This window comes from Euwallacea similis, chromosome 4, assembly GCF_039881205.1.
Source record: "Euwallacea similis isolate ESF13 chromosome 4, ESF131.1, whole genome shotgun sequence".
Lineage (NCBI taxonomy): Eukaryota > Metazoa > Arthropoda > Insecta > Coleoptera > Curculionidae > Euwallacea > Euwallacea similis.
In genome coordinates this window covers 3,191,607-3,208,521 of record NC_089612.1, presented here as the reverse complement: position 1 = coordinate 3,208,521, position 16,915 = coordinate 3,191,607, and the positions used below count along the sequence as shown (strand labels likewise).

Here is a 16,915-nt window from a genome sequence, read left to right as displayed (position 1 = left end):
CACTGAGCAGCTCCTGCCTTGTCTTGAACATTGAGGAAACTTTGCCTGTCAGTAACACTAATATAATTTTACTTCAACCATTGTGAGACCACTTTTAGCGCTGCTAGAACTTCTGGGATAGAAATCGTTTTGTTTGGTTTTCAATAATGTCATTTTCTGAATCTTCAATAGTATAGATGTTTACTCTAGGACTGGTAGTATTCATATTGTTACTGGAATAGACATTATGTTATCATTACACTAACAAACAGTCAATATATACAAGTAATTTTAATGTATAATTTCGAAAAATTTTATTTATCTTTAAAAATGTTTTACTAGTAGCGCCACCTTTACACCACATAACACATTAATTCCTAAATATAGGCAAATTTCTTCTATCACGAAATGCCCAATTTAGCTACTCACACCTAGATGGCGCTACCGCAATACATTTTTGATAAAATACACATGTATTAGATTTCGCCTCCAAAAAATTAATTTCCTGCCTAACGAAATGAAGATTTGATTATTTTTACCTTAATAACATTATGTGACCAACGACATTTTCAGTTCAGGTGAAGATACTTTTGAACACTATCAAAACTTGATAATTTGTGGTTTATAGTACAGTTATTTTCTTCATTTGCTAAAGTGAAAAAACTGTAATAATACTTAATCAATTATTATTAAATATACAATTTAAAGACCTCTTTGCTAATAATTAGCTAGTAATTATGCAACAGAATTGCTAGGTCGTGAAGGCCTCGCCCAAGTATAAACATAACCATCCTGACACGAAGTTATAAAGCAGTCAGGCCGAAAAATCAGGGAAGTCAAACGTTCATGGGCAATTTTCTTACACACTAAAGGTTCTAACATGGGACACTCATCTAGTCGAGGACAAGCAGGAGTCCCTACCAATTGAAGTGGATCAGAACGTCGTTTAACTCGCGGTCTAAAAAAATGTTTTTTTCAAATTTAACACCTTAAATTTATTAAAAAAACTTACCTGGGGGGCACCAAATTATCTTCTGGTAATTCCCACAAGCACAGCTGAGTATCATGCCCCACTGAACCGATCCTATAACATGATTCCCCTTCTAAATGACAATCAAATGCTACTGCAGCCACCCATGATCTATGTCCTTGTCCTCGAGCAATCACCCTCTTTTGTTCATTTGAATACACAGTAACCAAATCATCCTCTCCACCCACTGCAATCAACCTCCCATCCCCTGACCAGGCAACACACAATAGCCCTCCAAAATAACTGCGAGCAGTGCCCAACAGTTCCATATTGTCATATTGAAACACTCTCAAAAGCCCATCTTGCGTTACTACTGCCAAATGTAACCCATCAGGGCTGAATGATAGTTGATTTATTGCAGCTCCAGTGCCAAGATACCAGCGAAATAAAGGATTTCTAGTGGATTTGGTTTTACAGGTATGAACTGAAAAGTTTTCACCTGCTTTGAATGGTTGGTAATGAGGAGAGGTGCTTCCACAAGGCAGCTCTTCATTGTAAACATAAAATTGGCCTGAAGCATGAGCCGCTAGGAACAGGGATTTGCTACCAGGAACCCACTGAAGGCAAGTCACCTTGCTTTTGTCTATTAGACGCTCCTCATTGAAGAGCTTACTTAGTTCTTTTTTAACTGGATCAATTAATTGTATCTGTCCAGTACTGAATCCTATAAGCAAAGCAACACTGTCTCCATTGGCAGAAGCTTCATTAAATGCATGACAAGTTGGATTTGTCCCTTTATAAATCTTCTTCTCTAGAGGTTTATTCAAGTCAGCAGCTTTTTTAATGCCCTTATAAACATAAACATATAGTTCTCTGCCGTGGTTAAAACAAATTCTATCCCCTTCTTCGCCTCCGAGGCTCACAAGGGACACATTCACTTGTGGAGGAGTTTGGCCCTGTGGCTGATAAGTTACTCGATTTGGTCTGGAATACTCGCTGAGGGTCATAAGTCGGTACATGCCTTCACGTGTCACGAAGCTAGTTTTAACATCTCCAGGTTCAGAAAGCGAGCGTTCAAGGGGCCTTTCACCTGCTTCCATTAGGGACTGATTTCCAAGAGTTTCGGGCCGGGCCATGGTTGTTCCGTTGTGTAACTGGCAGGAGAGCATTGTTTCTTCAGTCAGTGCATGGCGAATATTAGTTTTAGGACGTTTATCCCATGGAAATCTGTAGATCTTGATGAAACATACAAATTATGTTTTAAATGAAAACATTTACGATTTTTTTAGGTTAAGTATGATGTTTTTTTGAAATATGTCAAGTGTCAGTATACTACAACGTCAGAACTAGAGTATTTTCTAATTCGCTATAATCAGTACACGAATTCGTGTTTAGCAATTTAAACATTCAAAATATACCAATTTTTAGCATATTCAGCAATTTTCTATTAGAAATGTAGTGCAGGCTGGCGTATTCTAATTTAGGTCAGTTAAAACAGCATTTTCCTTCGTATAAAATAATGTTCGTGTACATTGATACATCAATATTAATCTGAATGAACAAGTTCTCACTGCTCTTGCATTAACCCTGAATTTGTCTATCAAAGAAAACCTATTTATTACCAACAAAACAGATCTAATATTCCTAACCTAAATTCAGGGAATTTCCTCGAAAATGAAAAATGGGGGAAACGTCAAATTGTCAAAATTACCAAAAATTCGGGAAAAAATAATGCACCCACCAATTTAGTTCACTCAGATTTTTGTTAAATTACGTTTAGTATCTCAGTTTCAGCCTTAAAATCCGAAAGTTTTCCCCTTTAACCATGAGCACAAACACGAAGGACCGACCAGTTGTTTCCCCTGAAGATGCAGAACTTGCCGAAAAGTACAAAAACGAGGCAAATGAGTATTTTAAAAGTGAGTTTTCAAAGTTAATGAAGAAGGTTTTTAGTGTTAAATTAAGTTTGCTGGTAAACAAATACATCCCCCATTATTCCAGTATTTACGTTAATTTAATGCAACCCATTCTTTAATTTAAAATGATTTTTTTACACTGTTAACAACTGTGTACATGTAAAGCGTTTATTTTATTAAAACAGGCCCTTTTAGAAGCCCCCTTTAAGACCCCACATTAACATCCGCTAATAATTCAGTTAAGATGTAACTCTTTAATCTCATTAAGTAATAAGATTCTTTGTCTAAAGTGCTACATTACAGAATGCTCCCAGCACATGTCTTGATATTTCATTGTCTTCAAACTATCCCCTGCAATCAGGGTTCACAAGATGTTGATGTCATTAGAGGTGACAGTTCAAGCCAAAGGACAAAGTCATTTGCCTGAGATTTGGTTCAATTATGTATTTTCTAGACTGCTACATATCGTGGAAAGTTTTCTAGTAGTGTAGAAACATCCAGTCAATTATGAATTTCAGTATTAAGAATGTCATGCATCTAGAGATCCTGACAATTGGTCTAGGCTGATAGGGTACTTTACTTAAGCTTGTTATGGCTGAACAATTTGACTTCACATGTTCCAAAACCCCAAAGAGATTAATTTAGTTGTTTTTGATGGAAAGATATTGATGAAGCTTTTACAGTTCAAGGCTACTTTAGACTTTACTATGTCAACCCTACTACCTATCCATTTTGCCATTTCTGTGTGGGTCAAACAATAGTTTGAACCTGCATGTACAAATAACAAACAATTTAGTCTGAGACACTGTGGCATGAGTTACCAAAGCAAAATGTCTTTCCATTTTGCTAGCGGTAGCCTAGACACATGCATCAACCAGCCTGTCTGACTTAAAGCCATCTGCAGAGCAGTTGATTGCATCATTTATTCATTCAAGCCAAAGTAGAAATTTGACAAACACATTTTTGTAGGTGATTTTTCCTTCAAATGTTCTTTGATGGGTCCCCAGTTAGGGGTTCTTATGTTCCTTTTAATTATTTTTGCGGCCAATAGCATTTGATGGTGATCTCACATTAAGACCTCTATAGATACCATCTTTGATTGTATTTTATTGCAACTTTCTCCTTCTTTCTAGAACAAGATTTTAATACTGCCATAGATCTATACAGCAAAGCAATTGAGAAGAATCCCAACACAGCAGTCTACCGTGCAAATCGAAGTTTTGCCTATTTGAAAATTGAGTGTTTTGGTTACGCTCTCGTGGACGCTGACAATGCAGTGGCACTAGACAAAAACTATGTCAAAGGGTATTATCGTAGGGCTGCCGCCAACATGTCTTTGGGCAAATGGAAAGATGCTCTTAAAGACTATGAATATGTAAGTGTGTCCATCTTTGTTTTTTATGGATTTTGAGTTGTGATTAAAGGTAACCAAAGTGAGACCAAATGATAAGGATGCAAAGCTCAAATTTGTTGAATGCAATAAGATAGTGAAGAAAATTGCATTTGAGAAAGCGATCTCAGTAGAGGATAATAAGAAAAACATAGCTAATAGTATTAATTTAGATGGAATGAGTAAGCCAATAATCAAATATTAAAATATTTAAATAACTAGTTTTTCATAGCAATTGAAAATGACTATACGGGCCCCGAACTTGAAGAGGGTAAAGTGACTTTGAAATTCATTAAAGAGCTCATGGAATTGTATAAGAATCAAGGAAAATTACATAGAAAATTTGCCTATAAAGTGAGTGGATTAATTCCACACCTTAGCCATATTATTAACCCTAAATCTTCATAGATCCTTTTAGATATTAAAACTTACTTCATGGGCCAACCCTCACTAATAGACATCACAATAGGCGATAATGATAAATTTACTGTTTGTGGAGATGTACATGGACAATTCTATGATCTAATGAACATCTTCGAACTCAATGGCCTGCCTTCAGAGACCAATCCATATCTCTTTAATGGAGACTTTGTAGATCGAGGCTCATTTTCTGTTGAATGCATTTTTACCTTATTTGGCTTTAAACTCCTTTATCCCAATCACTTTTTCATGTCCAGAGGTAATACTAAGATTTTTGCATTTTTTTATGTTTGACGAGTTCTTATATTAGGTAACCATGAGAGCGCCACAATGAACCAAATGTACGGATTTGATGGTGAAGTTAAATCCAAATACACAGTCCAAATGGCGGAATTATTCACTGAAGTTTACAACTGGCTACCATTGGCTCACTGCCTAAACAAGCGCGTCATGGTTATGCATGGAGGGTTGTTCTCGAGGGATGATGTGACGTTGGATGAAATCAAGAAAATAGATAGAAATCGACAGCCGCCGGAAGAGGGCCCCATGTGTGAACTCCTGTGGAGTGATCCACAGCCCCAAAATGGGCGGGCACCTAGCAAAAGGGGTGTGGGCTGTCAATTCGGGCCTGATGTCACTAGCAAGTTTCTGGAGCTGAATAAGCTGGACTATGTGATAAGGAGTCACGAAGTTAAGAATGATGGGTACGAGGTGGCCCATGATGGGAAGTGCATCACTGTGTTCTCAGCCCCTAATTATTGGTAAGTGAAAAAATTACCTGTACCGTAGTAATATATTTTAGTTCGCTATAGGATTTGATGAATAGGAGTATAAAATATTTAAGTCACATGTCCAGTAGGTAACTCGTCATAATTCGAATTTTTTTCGGAAGAAGTAACGTCGGGAGTTGAGTCTGAAAAATATCGACAAATATAACACTTTATAGGTATATATAATATTTTAAGTCGTTAGTTTAAAGTAAACAATGTTTCTTGAAAATATGGTGAAGGCAATATTTGTCTATTATTAATTTAAATTGTTATGTTTCAGTGATACCATGGGTAATAAAGGTGCTTTCATCATTCTAAACGGCAAAGATATGACTCCCAAGTATACAACTTACGAGGCAGTGGTAACTTTTATCAATTAATTATCGTTTTTCAAGTATAAATTTCGATTGTTTTCAGCCGCATCCGAATGTGAAACCCATGGCGTACGCCAATTCGTTATTAAGCCTAATGTGCTAGTACCTGCTATTACTTAAGGGTAGTCTAATTTTTAGTTTTATTTGTCGATCGGTTCTTTCACACCGTACAATAAACGATGTTACCCGTTGTAGTGATGGGTATAGGCTCGAACTGGGAAGGAAGGACAAACCAATTAATATTAACCAATTTTGTTTCTATTTATTTAGGAATATTGTAACTATTGTTGTCAAGCATGACGTTTCAGTTCTTTGAGTTAAAGGTAAAATGCCACCCTTCCACCGTCATTATTATTATTAAGTAATTATTACATTGGAATTGTGTTTCATTAATTTTGAAAATGCATTGTTCCATTTTTGATAGTGTATATTTTAATAAAACTTAGTTTAAAGAGTAATTTTTTTAGTTTAAATGGGGTAAAAATATGTTTCCATGCGAAAATCAGTCAATATATTACTATCACTCACGCTTATAACAATTTTCATAATAATTTTTAAAAATAACGTTACTTACATATAGTTTTACGACTTGGTTAACCGAAGAGCTTTTTCGATCTCTCGGGTTTGTCCAATTTCTTTTTTATCGCAGGACTGAGATTCGTGCTTAGCCGCAATTTTTTTAACACGTTCGGAGTGCTATCCAACGCTTTTCGTTTCTTGTTCTACAAATTAAATTATAAAAATTATTGAAAGAGCGCATAAAAGTATATATTAGTGTTGCTTCCTCACAAAACACCCATTTACTCGTTCAAAAACGTTTCACTCACTTTACCACATATTGCTATTCCAATTAGGCTTCTCTGTACAATCTCTCACTCAAGAGCGTAAAGGATAGAAAGTTTTGATAAATAATTGGAAGATTACTTTCACTCATAATCGTGTATATAGTCTTTTAAAAAACTTTTTCGCAATCTTACCTCTGCAGATCCCACCGTCACTTCGGACATGGAAACGCTTTGGAACAGGAAGTGTTTGGTGGTTTTCTTAGAGCTATCCACTTGAATTTCTGCAGCGGTATATTCAGCCACGCGTTGCAATACTTGATCGCTTCTGTTTAGGAATGAACCCCTTTTGTTCTGTAATAATTAAAAAAATTAACAAAACTATTTTTTAACTTCTAATATATTCCTGAACCTGAAGATCAAAAATCAAGCTTTTATCGGGACTAGTCTCGCTTTTCTCATTGGGTTGAGAGTTGAGACTCAAGCTGCGCTGCAGAACTTTTTGCCCGATTTTCAGTAATTGACTGCTCTGCAGTAAATCCTGACCTCTGCTTTTCTCCTGCTGCTTCTTTAAATACATCTCTCTTTGGTGGCGTTGTTTCCTCCATTGTTCTTCGCTCTCTTCCTCGTCCAAATATACGTCGTCCTCGTCGTTCCGTTCCTCAGTTTGATCACCGTTTAAATCAATATTTTTCCATTTAAACTGGCGCTGACGCCCTCCTCCGTGCATTTCGCCATCTTCCAAAAGCAGCTCTTGCAACAGCTTTACCTCACGAGTGTCATCGTCCAACATTCTCCGTCTTAAAAATCCTTTTTTGCGACTGTCAAATTCAGTAAAAATAAACTCACAAATGGATTTTCTCCAAGTCTGATTTAATTTTTTTTTCGTCAACATTGTCAGCATCGCCCAGTTCAAACTCGAACTCATCCAAGCCCTTTTCATCCTCATCTTCACTGCCCCACTCAGATTCACTTAGCTCAGCTTCGGCATCCAAGAAATCTGCCAATTTCAACTTCTCTTTGGGGGCTAAAAAACTGTTTCTCAAAAAGTCCTTCTTCTAAAACAAAACTTACCTTCTTCATTAGCTTTTAAATCAATTTCATTTTCCTCCGAATCATAACCGACATTGTCCATATCATCTTGCAAATCTATTTCTTCCTCTATTTCTTCTTCGGAACTGCTTTCATCATCTAAAATCAACTACATACAAAATAACCACACAATCAAGACAACAAACCTGAAAATTGTATTCTCTTCTGATTTTTCCCTTTCCTCCTCTTACACTCTTCCTCGTCATCGGAATCAATCACTCCTCCCCCAACAACCTCGGCTGTTTCAATCTTATTATGTACCATCACAGGCCTGTGTTCAGTAATTGGTGATTCGAATTTCTTTTTAAACCTTTCGAGCTCTTCCTCATTGAGCAGCTGCGAGATCACCATTTCTTCAACATCTAAAGATTTTACTTCATCATTCTGGCTCTCCGCAAAGCTGCTTGTAGGCTCAGGCTGAGTTATTCCAGTAAATTGGCCAGAGCAAATGCCTAAGAGGTCTTGTGTGGTGGGGGTGTCTTCGTATGTGGATTCAACTTCAATGTTTGTAGATTCCCTTGAGGTTTGACTGGAGTTTTGGGTCTGAGGCTGAAGAATGTCCTGAAAACATACATTATAAAAATATTATGTTAGAAGAAAATTGCTATAGACACGAAATTTAAACTTCAAATTCAATACGTAATTTGGCTAAAAAGATTTATGCCGAAGATTTTAATCCTTTTTATCTATAGAAAAAGCACTTAAGATTCTTTCAACTACTTTTGACAATATTTTTATGACGTTCTATTAAGTTTTTGACCGTCAATAAATTCAAAAAATTCAGGAATGAATCGTGCAATTTTGAGTCGTGTCCATGACAGGTCAATATGCTTGAACACATTTTAATGCTCCAAGAAATCAGTTTGCCTTCATATTCTAAAATTTACTTTTGCACTTACAACAATTTAGCGGCGTAATTTGAGTAATAATTTGATATTCCTTAAATTCTAAAAGATCTTAGTCATTTGAACATTTTTTACTTCATTTCATGCTTCAAAAAATGTCACAATTGAAAAATTTCTGATTTTTGGAGAGTTTAACGAACTTATATAACTTTTATACAAGATTTAAATATGGGAGAAGGAAACATTAAATCTCTGTAATTAATTCCACAAAATCTCTTTATCCGGGCAACTTGCATCAGAGCAGTACATCAATACAAATTTGTACATGATGTGCTAATCTCGTAATAATTTTTGCTTAATAGCTACATAACCACCTATTTTTTAAGTACCTAATAGTGATAACGTCATTTTTTCCCCAATCCAAAACAAAAACTATTCTTAATAAAATTCTCCATTTTTTTAAAAACCCCTCACTAACCTGTGATTCATCTGCTGGTTCTGCAAAAAAATACTTCTGCTCACCCCTAATTGGGGATTTTAAGTCTGATGGCATACGAAAAGGGGATACAACAGACCCGTCTCTGTGACCCTGAAACCCACGAATAGTAAAGAACTTTCCCTTGTAATTTCTGATGATATATTATACCTTGGAAGATAGGTTTTGTATGCTTGTAATGAATGAAATTGGGGTAAGAAAGTCAGTAATGGATTTCGTTTGACTGGGTTCAGGCCTGACTGGAGTGCGCAGCTGTGGTGGCTGATGAGGCGGGATTTCGTCTTCATCGGCTAAAATGAACTTAGTGTAATATGCATTGTATTTCTATTAGTTTGGTTGGTTAATTATTTACCTGTAACTGTGGAATCTAAGTGCAGGTTTGGTTTTACTACTTCGGGTGAGCAATGGAGCAAATCTTCGTCATCAGAATCATCCGCAGGTTTAATGATTCTTTTTAATTCTTTTTTTATGTTTGTGTTTTCATTGTCATTACTGTGATTTTCAATTTCTTCCTCATCTTCAACAATCTCTTCTTCATATCCTTCCTTAACTGAAAGGGATTCTTGATTGCTTTCCTCAGCTTCCTCATCCAAAAAGGCAGATTTCTTTTGCGGCTTATCAGTCATGTCAATATCATCTTCAACTAGATCATCTTCTAGCTCTTCTTCATCTGTCATCTCTTCCTCTTCTTCCTCATAATCATCATCCAGAATACTTTTCTCCTGTGCATCATCTTGAGTATCCCCTCTAATTCCATTAGCAGCTTTCTGCTGCCAAATCTCAACTTTTTTTATCTCCATCTGCCGCTGCAACTCCCCTCTCAATCTTTGCATCTTTACCCCTGGTTTCTCCTCAATCCTTTCATCTTCCTCATCACTATCCACATTCATGGCCACCTCTTCTTTGAGGATATCACCTCCACTCTCCACTGTGATGACACTAAAAAACAACTAATTATAACTAAAATAATAATTTAACATATAACTCAAAAACTCTAACCTCAACTTTACTTTGTGTTGCAGATGGTGCTTTTTTGACGCTGCATGCTTGGCAAAGCGCTCCATCAACTCAACAACCTCTTTTGACTTGGTTACACCCTCATTTAGGTCAATAACATCATCAGGACCTCCGCTCAATGTCGGTTTGTCATTAGCCAGTTTTAGTAACTTCAGCTGGGATTTGAATGTTGTTAATTCTTCTCCGAAATTCTCAATTTCCTTATCTAGATCTGTGTGAGTAGAGTCTTTAACATCTTTTTGAAGGTTGCAAGTTTGAGTTTTTTTAGTATTATCGTCCTCTAAATTGAACTCATAGTTTTCAGATACTGGCTCACAGTTTGGTGTTAAATCTATTAACTGTTGTTGCAAAGTTTCTGTGGGTTCAACATTTGCTGATTCTTCAGGATTTGTATCAGAAATATTTTCAATTCCTAAGTTCACTATTTTATCATCTTCCAAACAACTTTCAACTGAAGCTGTTACCTCATTCTCCCTGTTCTCTACTAGAAGAACATAATCCTTATCCTTCTCATCATTATCTGACTCCTCACTCTCAGATTTGTAAAACTCCTTTACTTCTCTCTCTCGTTCTTTCAATTTCTTCCTGTAAACCATTGGAAAATTACCAATAAAAATTCAAAAAAATTCACTTACGATATGAATTCAAGTTGTTCATTGGACATTTTAATTGCCACTGAAGGTGGGGCTCGTGAGGACTCGCTTTCTGCAGCTCTAGATAGCCTGGGGCGCCTTGATAGGAACTCCTGAAGACTTCGGGGTTTAGGTTTGTGATAGGGCAAGGAAATGTCTTTTTCTCGCACCATGCGTTGAGATTCGGATTGAATCACTTTGCGCTGTTCTGCGGCTTCTTTTGGCGTCATCTTATAGGAAAATTAAGGGGTGGAAAAGACACAAAAAAAAGCTAAATTCCCCACTTTTGACCCCTCATAGCCCTCAGCTTAAAAACTCAATATTAATATAATAGTTGCAACTTGATCTTAACCTCTATAATTTATAAATTGCAGATATTTACATAAAATTTGTGTCTATAAACTTTACTTAAATTTTCTGGTATAAAAGCAACTACCCAATTACCTTATGTGGTACATCATTGCCTGTAAATTCTAACTCTGATTTGTTTTCTTTTGACACCTTTTTGAGGCTCTGTCTTTTTTCTTCATTCGAAGACTCATCATTTGATTCACAGTGTTCGCTCAATACCTGATTATCATTCTCGGAATCAGAATCACATAACATTGCCAATCTTGATTTCTACAATCATCTTAGAATGTAAAAAAATGCAATACAAAATCATGCAAATTTACCTCTGTCAATAATTCACTTTCAGGCACAACTTCCCCTTTGGAGTTTAAGATAAAAATCACAGGCTCAGACTCTTGCTCCACTTGTGTTTGATTGGCAAAACTTTTATCATGTGAAGAAGGCACTGTGATTTCGTCGGAATCACTTTCACTATCTAACAACACTTTACTTTTATGCACTTTCCTGACAGTTGAATTTTCATTTGTTAAACTTAATACATTTTGCCTAGAATCATCTAAGTCACTATCACTATCATTCATTATCAATTTTTGCTTTGTGGATAAAACGTTAGCCTCAGAAGTTTGCCTCCCATCCTGCGCATTTTTCATCTCTTCTTCGCCTTCACTATCACTATAATTTAATATTATCCTCGATTTTTTCTTCACTGATGAAGCTCTGATGGAGGAATCCAAGATATTTTCCTTCTCGGAATCTAAATTGACAGGTTTGTCAAAAGTGGTTGTGATATGAAGAGAGGAAGTTCCTTCGAATGGCTCAGTATGAGAGCTAGAAACGGCATTCGGTTCAATTTCTAAAGGCTCTATTAAGGCTTCGCAGGGTTGATTTGTGGTATTGGAGAGGTCAACGTCATTTTCTTTTGGAGGGATGAGTTGATCACAGTCCGAATTCATTTCTGAACACTTTGCTAGCAATATTATGAATGGGAAAAAATATTGAAAGGTTATTTTTGTAGAGGAAATGCTTTAAAATGTGGTGTGTACTTGTGAAATAAAGGAAAATGTAAAACCTAACTCCACAAAACAAATTGGCGCCTTTCACCAAACTTTAAGGTTATATTTTAATTGAGAAGTTGATATATTTGAGCATAGTGTGGAAAAACCCCAAACATCTTTCCATCTTACTCCCACTTCAGGTAACAAGTGAAATAAATATTTTTTGGGGTACTATTCAATTTTGCCAACAAAGAAATCTGAAGGAATAGTGTGTTCTTCAGCTTCTCACAAATAGGTGGCGCTATAAGCATGAATATCCAACACCTACTTCGCGGGCTCAATTTTAAAATTTTATCAAAATTATATTCACACAAAATTAAGACTCATAAATAAGAAAGTTTTTCTTGAAATTTTCTTTACGGCACTAATTTAATCATAAGTTTTATGCTAAGTGTAGTAGTATTATGTAAAGTTAACTCAAAAGGAAAAATCATGAAAAACAATGAAAACTTGATATATATTCGCTGTTTCTGACGTCTTTGCTAATTGCGCCGAAATAAACACAACCAGCTTGACATATTCCCTTAACTTTGTTATCCCCAACATATATTTGCCATTTTGCTTTATCTTTCTTTGATTTGAACAACCTGTTAGCATTTTTTCAAGTTTGTGTCAAATATCCATTAAAACTAAGCAAAACACGTTTAGAATAAACGCAAATTAATTGCGGATAATAAAAAGATAGAGATGGTGGACGTTTACGGAGGCAAAATGACTGCCTCCAATGCAGTGGTGTGTAATTTTCGTTATGGCGATCTTGCAGGAGTAAACCCTACAGAACTGGCCATTGTCAGGTGAGATTCTTATTATCTCATCACCGCCAATTTACTTATTACGCGCTAAGGTGAATCTCTAATCTCTATAATATTTCAGCAAACTGCTGCCTACGTTGCTGAAAATCAGCAGGACCGAATTACTTTATTCAAACACCAATGCAACTAAATTAATGTGGAATTTCGCCATTTCAGTCCTGCAAAACTTCAATTCTATTTACGGCACAACAAGCATAGTTCTAGATTTGTTGGAGCTGCTCAAAGAGATGTGGTTTGGGTTCGTATCAGAGTGTCGGGATTAAAGATTCTGTAAACATTAATAATATTTAGGATGAAAGCTGCCAATAAATTAGAAGACGTTCTGCAGCAGAAATACAGTAAAATCTTCGAAATATTGCTGTATATATCGAATCTCGATGTGTTTTGCAAAAGTTGCGCCTATGTAAGCCATGAGATCGTAATCGAGATGTTGTGGATTGTGACCGATTATGGCAAATACGATGAAGTTTTGTCTAGGATTTTGGATAATTTTAAAACTTTGGGGGCTCTTGCTGAATTCCATGCAGTGGCTGAAGTTATCTTAGCGAAGTAATACTATTTGTAATTATCTCAATTCAAAATTTTCAGTTTTATTGATTTATAGATTCCCAATTGAGACTAAAACTTTTGAATTATGCACCCTCTGGGTAATGGATGATTTCACAAAAATCCTTAAAAACTCTCTAGTAAGAAATTAAAACAGCGTCAAAATCAGCTACTTAAAGTATTTATCTTATAGATAATCGAGGATAGACAAATTTTGGGAACACTCATCCGAAATACTGTTACTCTTATCAATGAAGCTGACGAGTTAATAGAGCAAAATCCCATGTATAAATCCGAATTGCTGGCATTCCTTAGAGAATTACTGCCACTGGTAGACAGATTAATAATCCTCACCAGCGAACCTGCTGCTAGGCATCTTTTAGGTACTTATTACTCAAATCTATGCCAGACATATGCAATTTCTTGGTTTAACACCACAAACCCTGAAAATTTGGGTTTACTACCAAAAACATAACGTAACTTTAGTTTTTCCTTATTTTTTAGCCCATGTCCTTATTAGTTTTATCAAGCAGCAATTCGGCATTGACGACATTTCTATTAAAGTAGCGGTGAAGGATCTACCCGATAACATCAAAGAATGGCCTCGTGTTACATGCGAAACCTTCTTCTATTTGTGCCATCTCTTGATGTTCACAAAACGGTAAGTTAAAAAAGAATACGCATCCGAATTTTTCTTCAATCTGATGCGGTAAGGTACGCCATATGGATCCTCTTAGCATCCAAAAGGTTTTTGATCAGTTTTTTCTATGTGCCATAAACTTCTTTTCCTTAATTCACTTGTTCAAAATCTTTTTGATAGAGAGGTGTTTTTGTCAAAGAACTGCATGAATTGGAAAAACCAAATACGATTCCAGATGTTATCCTTGTTTAAATGCAGAAAAATGGAGAGAGCAGAGCTTGTACACTTCTGCGAATTGCTTTTCTTAACGGTTATTAGCTGGGAAAGACTACAAACATCTCTATTGCAAATCAAGCATTATTTCTTAATTTCGTTAACTTAGTTTATTGTAATCTATAGGAAATATAACAGATATGATCTCGATTGTTACATTAGAGCACCTTCAAGCTTAATGATGCTGCAACTGTCCAATGAATTTTAGACAATGTTGTCACATATGTCTTAAAATCTCCATAATTCCTGCGAATATTTTTTAGGCAATGGTGGACTTGTAACGAAACAAAATCATAATTTCTTTATTAGTGCGTTTGATGTCTTTTAGAATGTTGTGGAGCACTGCGGAAATATGTGACGCCACGAGTCGTTTAATTTACTCTAAAAAGTACACGAACGTGTTGAATGTTCGTGTTCTAAAGTCGCTGTTTTACGTTTATCCTTTTCTATTATTGGGTAAGTTTTTCTCATATTCAAGAAACACTTGCAATATGGCTGTACTTGCCAATATTGTTAGGTACTATTAATACAATTTTGTTTGCTACAGATTCGGAAAAAATCGAGAAGAAACGCTTATTAGGAGACGATTTGTTGTATTCAGTTTTGCCCAATATTGCTCCTCGCATCGACCAAATTCTAAGTAATTGCCCCCTACAACTCATCTGGATCCTGTTCAAAGCCTCCCGTGAAGTGAAAAAAAATACAATCAAATTCTGGTTAAATCAAGATAATGCCTCCAATACCATAACCCAACTCGAAGACGCTTTACTGGCTGCTAAATCTGAAAATTTGCTAGTAGAGATTCTTTTTGATGATCCTAACGATCCTCTAGCAACACTGTAAGTACTATTTATTTTAAAAAAACATTGACATGTAATCCACAAAATACAGAGTGATCAAAGAAATCCAAAACTTACAACCTCGAACGTCATTCCAAGAAATCCCGCATTTAATCAGTCGTGTAAGCGGAAACATTGCAATTGTGAGTCTCTTACTCAAACTCGGTACTTTGGAGCTGCATCAAAACCATTCTAACGCTTTGGAGTTGTTCAGCAGTCTCTATGATATATTGAGGAAAAGACAGTTGGATGAAAAAACGCTGACTAATTTGTGTAAGATAGCTGCCAACTTACTCTCAGTGCTGAAAAAAGACAGAGATTTTATGCACCGCATGAACACTTATGAATTCTGGATCCGGTATCTTATTAGCTGCCTAGTGAACGCTGGGGATGAACTTACTAAGGCCATTCTGGAGCTCCTCACCAAGATCTTGAAGTATCAAGTAAGTATGTATAAGCCGGCTTACAATATGATGAAAATTTTATTACGATAGGAAAGACCTGTCACCCCGCATAATCAAGTGAAAATTGATTTAACACCTTTACTATGCAGAGATATATTCATCGTGAAACTGACTATTGAGTTTCTAAGGGAAGTGCTGGGCGTCAGCGATTTAGTTGTTTTAAAAGAAAGCAGTATTCTGACCTCGTTTTCCAAGTTGTGCTCATTGGCTTGCAATCCATCATTAAGTAGTGTCGTCTACGACACGTTGAAAGTTTTATTGAACCAACACCCCCACGACTTGGTTTATACTCCTGCACTGGGAATGTTAATCGAGGATATTTGTCATTACTCTAATAGGAAAAATCACTCTCTTGAAGGGCTAAAATTTTTCCGGTTTTGGATTAAATGTATCTTTAAGGATTATTTTCATGTCTGTGGTTATTTGCCTGATAAAGGGTTCCTGAAGATGTATTTGAGGAGGACAAAGGGGTTATTTAAGGTATGAGTTTGTTGTAAGCAAGTGTAGGGGTGATTGCAGCAAAGCTTCTTCTAGATGAATGGATATGAGGAGAAAATTGAGATGATGTTCGCCAGGGTAAGAAACGTGGAAGAAGGACTTCTGGGCCGTTAAATTTATCTTTATTTTAAGGATATTTGTAATTCAGTTATTAACCATCTTATTATACCTTTGTATTTGATTAAAATTAAATGTGATTTTTTTCTCTGTTAAGTCTTTTAATTATCAGGTGCAGAGTAAACAACGGCAATGCTGTATAGCTTTATTTAACCGTTGTAAACCTGGTTGCCTGTGCTGCTGCATGTATTTGAATATATGCATGTAAGTAGATATTGCCAAATTTCAGACTCTATGCATTACTTTTATCTTCTATCTTCTAGGCATACAGAATGAACCAAAATCCTCGGACAAAACATTGATAAAAAAAAAACGGATAAAAGATTCGTCAAATGAAGAATGCTCTGCCTAAACCATTCGAGGGTGTTTTATAGGTACTTAAATTAGTCATTTAGTGTATTTAATATATTCTTCTAAGAAACCACTATAGAAAATGAATAACTAGCTGTATGAGTAAAAAATATATCAGAACAAAAACCATTGGTAACTCTGCAACGTAACGAAGGTTGCCTATGCGGTTCAATAAGACAAGAGTCGATGTTGCCAACTTTCAGTTTTGTCCCAGATATTAAAATTAATTGAGGTTTCCATGCTATTGATGTATAGATAGGAAGATGGACTAAAGCCCTAGAGGCAA

General features: G+C 36.0%; 4 protein-coding genes across 4 annotated transcripts; 2 read left to right on the top strand and 2 right to left on the bottom strand.

Annotated features, from left to right (window-relative positions):
* Positions 1-648: 648 nt before the first annotated feature.
* On the bottom strand, positions 649-2,238 carry LOC136408344 (WD repeat-containing protein 20). Its single transcript, XM_066389271.1, has 2 exons — positions 992-2,238; positions 649-937 (listed from the first exon to the last, which is right to left on the bottom strand). Exons 1-2 carry the CDS (start codon positions 2,116-2,118, stop codon positions 715-717), a joined length of 1,350 nt encoding a protein of 449 aa, XP_066245368.1. The 5' UTR covers positions 2,119-2,238; the 3' UTR covers positions 649-714.
* Positions 2,239-2,616: 378 nt separating this feature from the next.
* Positions 2,617-6,272, top strand: PpD3 (protein phosphatase D3). The gene is made up of 8 exons (XM_066388753.1): positions 2,617-2,868; positions 3,999-4,240; positions 4,290-4,437; positions 4,488-4,609; positions 4,664-4,934; positions 4,986-5,436; positions 5,726-5,807; positions 5,863-6,272. The coding sequence occupies exons 1-8, from the start codon at positions 2,775-2,777 to the stop codon at positions 5,920-5,922; spliced, it is 1,470 nt and encodes a 489-aa protein (XP_066244850.1). The 5' UTR covers positions 2,617-2,774; the 3' UTR covers positions 5,923-6,272.
* Positions 6,273-6,313: 41 nt separating this feature from the next.
* Positions 6,314-12,026, bottom strand: LOC136408030 (claspin-like). The gene is made up of 13 exons (XM_066388751.1): positions 11,358-12,026; positions 11,128-11,304; positions 10,687-10,913; positions 10,034-10,636; positions 9,387-9,973; positions 9,185-9,324; positions 9,017-9,127; positions 7,840-8,254; positions 7,676-7,792; positions 7,451-7,628; positions 7,014-7,401; positions 6,797-6,955; positions 6,314-6,541 (listed from the first exon to the last, which is right to left on the bottom strand). Exons 1-13 carry the CDS (start codon positions 11,985-11,987, stop codon positions 6,413-6,415), a joined length of 3,861 nt encoding a protein of 1,286 aa, XP_066244848.1. The 5' UTR covers positions 11,988-12,026; the 3' UTR covers positions 6,314-6,412.
* Positions 12,027-12,720: 694 nt separating this feature from the next.
* On the top strand, positions 12,721-16,275 carry LOC136408757 (uncharacterized). The gene is made up of 11 exons (XM_066389901.1): positions 12,721-12,883; positions 12,963-13,139; positions 13,193-13,450; positions 13,506-13,587; positions 13,641-13,830; positions 13,952-14,108; positions 14,689-14,816; positions 14,908-15,199; positions 15,252-15,642; positions 15,694-16,143; positions 16,198-16,275. Exons 1-11 carry the CDS (start codon positions 12,777-12,779, stop codon positions 16,273-16,275), a joined length of 2,310 nt encoding a protein of 769 aa, XP_066245998.1. The 5' UTR covers positions 12,721-12,776.
* Positions 16,276-16,915: the final 640 nt, after the last annotated feature.

Excerpts from the sequence above, each read along its gene's own strand:
- LOC136408344 (XM_066389271.1), bottom strand. The coding sequence starts at position 2,118 with ATGCTCTCCTGCCAGTTACACAACGGAACAACCATGGCCCGGCCCGAA. Across the intron at positions 938-991 it reads GATAATTTGGTGCCCCCCAG|ACCGCGAGTTAAACGACGTT; the intron begins GTAAGTTTTTTT and ends ACATTTTTTTAG.
- PpD3 (XM_066388753.1), top strand. The coding sequence starts at position 2,775 with ATGAGCACAAACACGAAGGACCGACCAGTTGTTTCCCCTGAAGATGCA. Across the intron at positions 4,241-4,289 it reads CTCTTAAAGACTATGAATAT|GTAACCAAAGTGAGACCAAA; the intron begins GTAAGTGTGTCC and ends TTGTGATTAAAG. Across the intron at positions 4,935-4,985 it reads TCACTTTTTCATGTCCAGAG|GTAACCATGAGAGCGCCACA; the intron begins GTAATACTAAGA and ends TTCTTATATTAG.
- LOC136408030 (XM_066388751.1), bottom strand. The coding sequence starts at position 11,987 with ATGAATTCGGACTGTGATCAACTCATCCCTCCAAAAGAAAATGACGTT. Across the intron at positions 7,629-7,675 it reads TTTAAAAGCTAATGAAGAAG|CCCCCAAAGAGAAGTTGAAA; the intron begins GTAAGTTTTGTT and ends ACAGTTTTTTAG. Across the intron at positions 6,542-6,796 it reads TGACGGTGGGATCTGCAGAG|AACAAGAAACGAAAAGCGTT; the intron begins GTAAGATTGCGA and ends TTTAATTTGTAG.
- LOC136408757 (XM_066389901.1), top strand. The coding sequence starts at position 12,777 with ATGGTGGACGTTTACGGAGGCAAAATGACTGCCTCCAATGCAGTGGTG. Across the intron at positions 13,140-13,192 it reads CTCAAAGAGATGTGGTTTGG|GATGAAAGCTGCCAATAAAT; the intron begins GTTCGTATCAGA and ends AATAATATTTAG. Across the intron at positions 15,200-15,251 it reads AACGATCCTCTAGCAACACT|AGTGATCAAAGAAATCCAAA; the intron begins GTAAGTACTATT and ends CACAAAATACAG.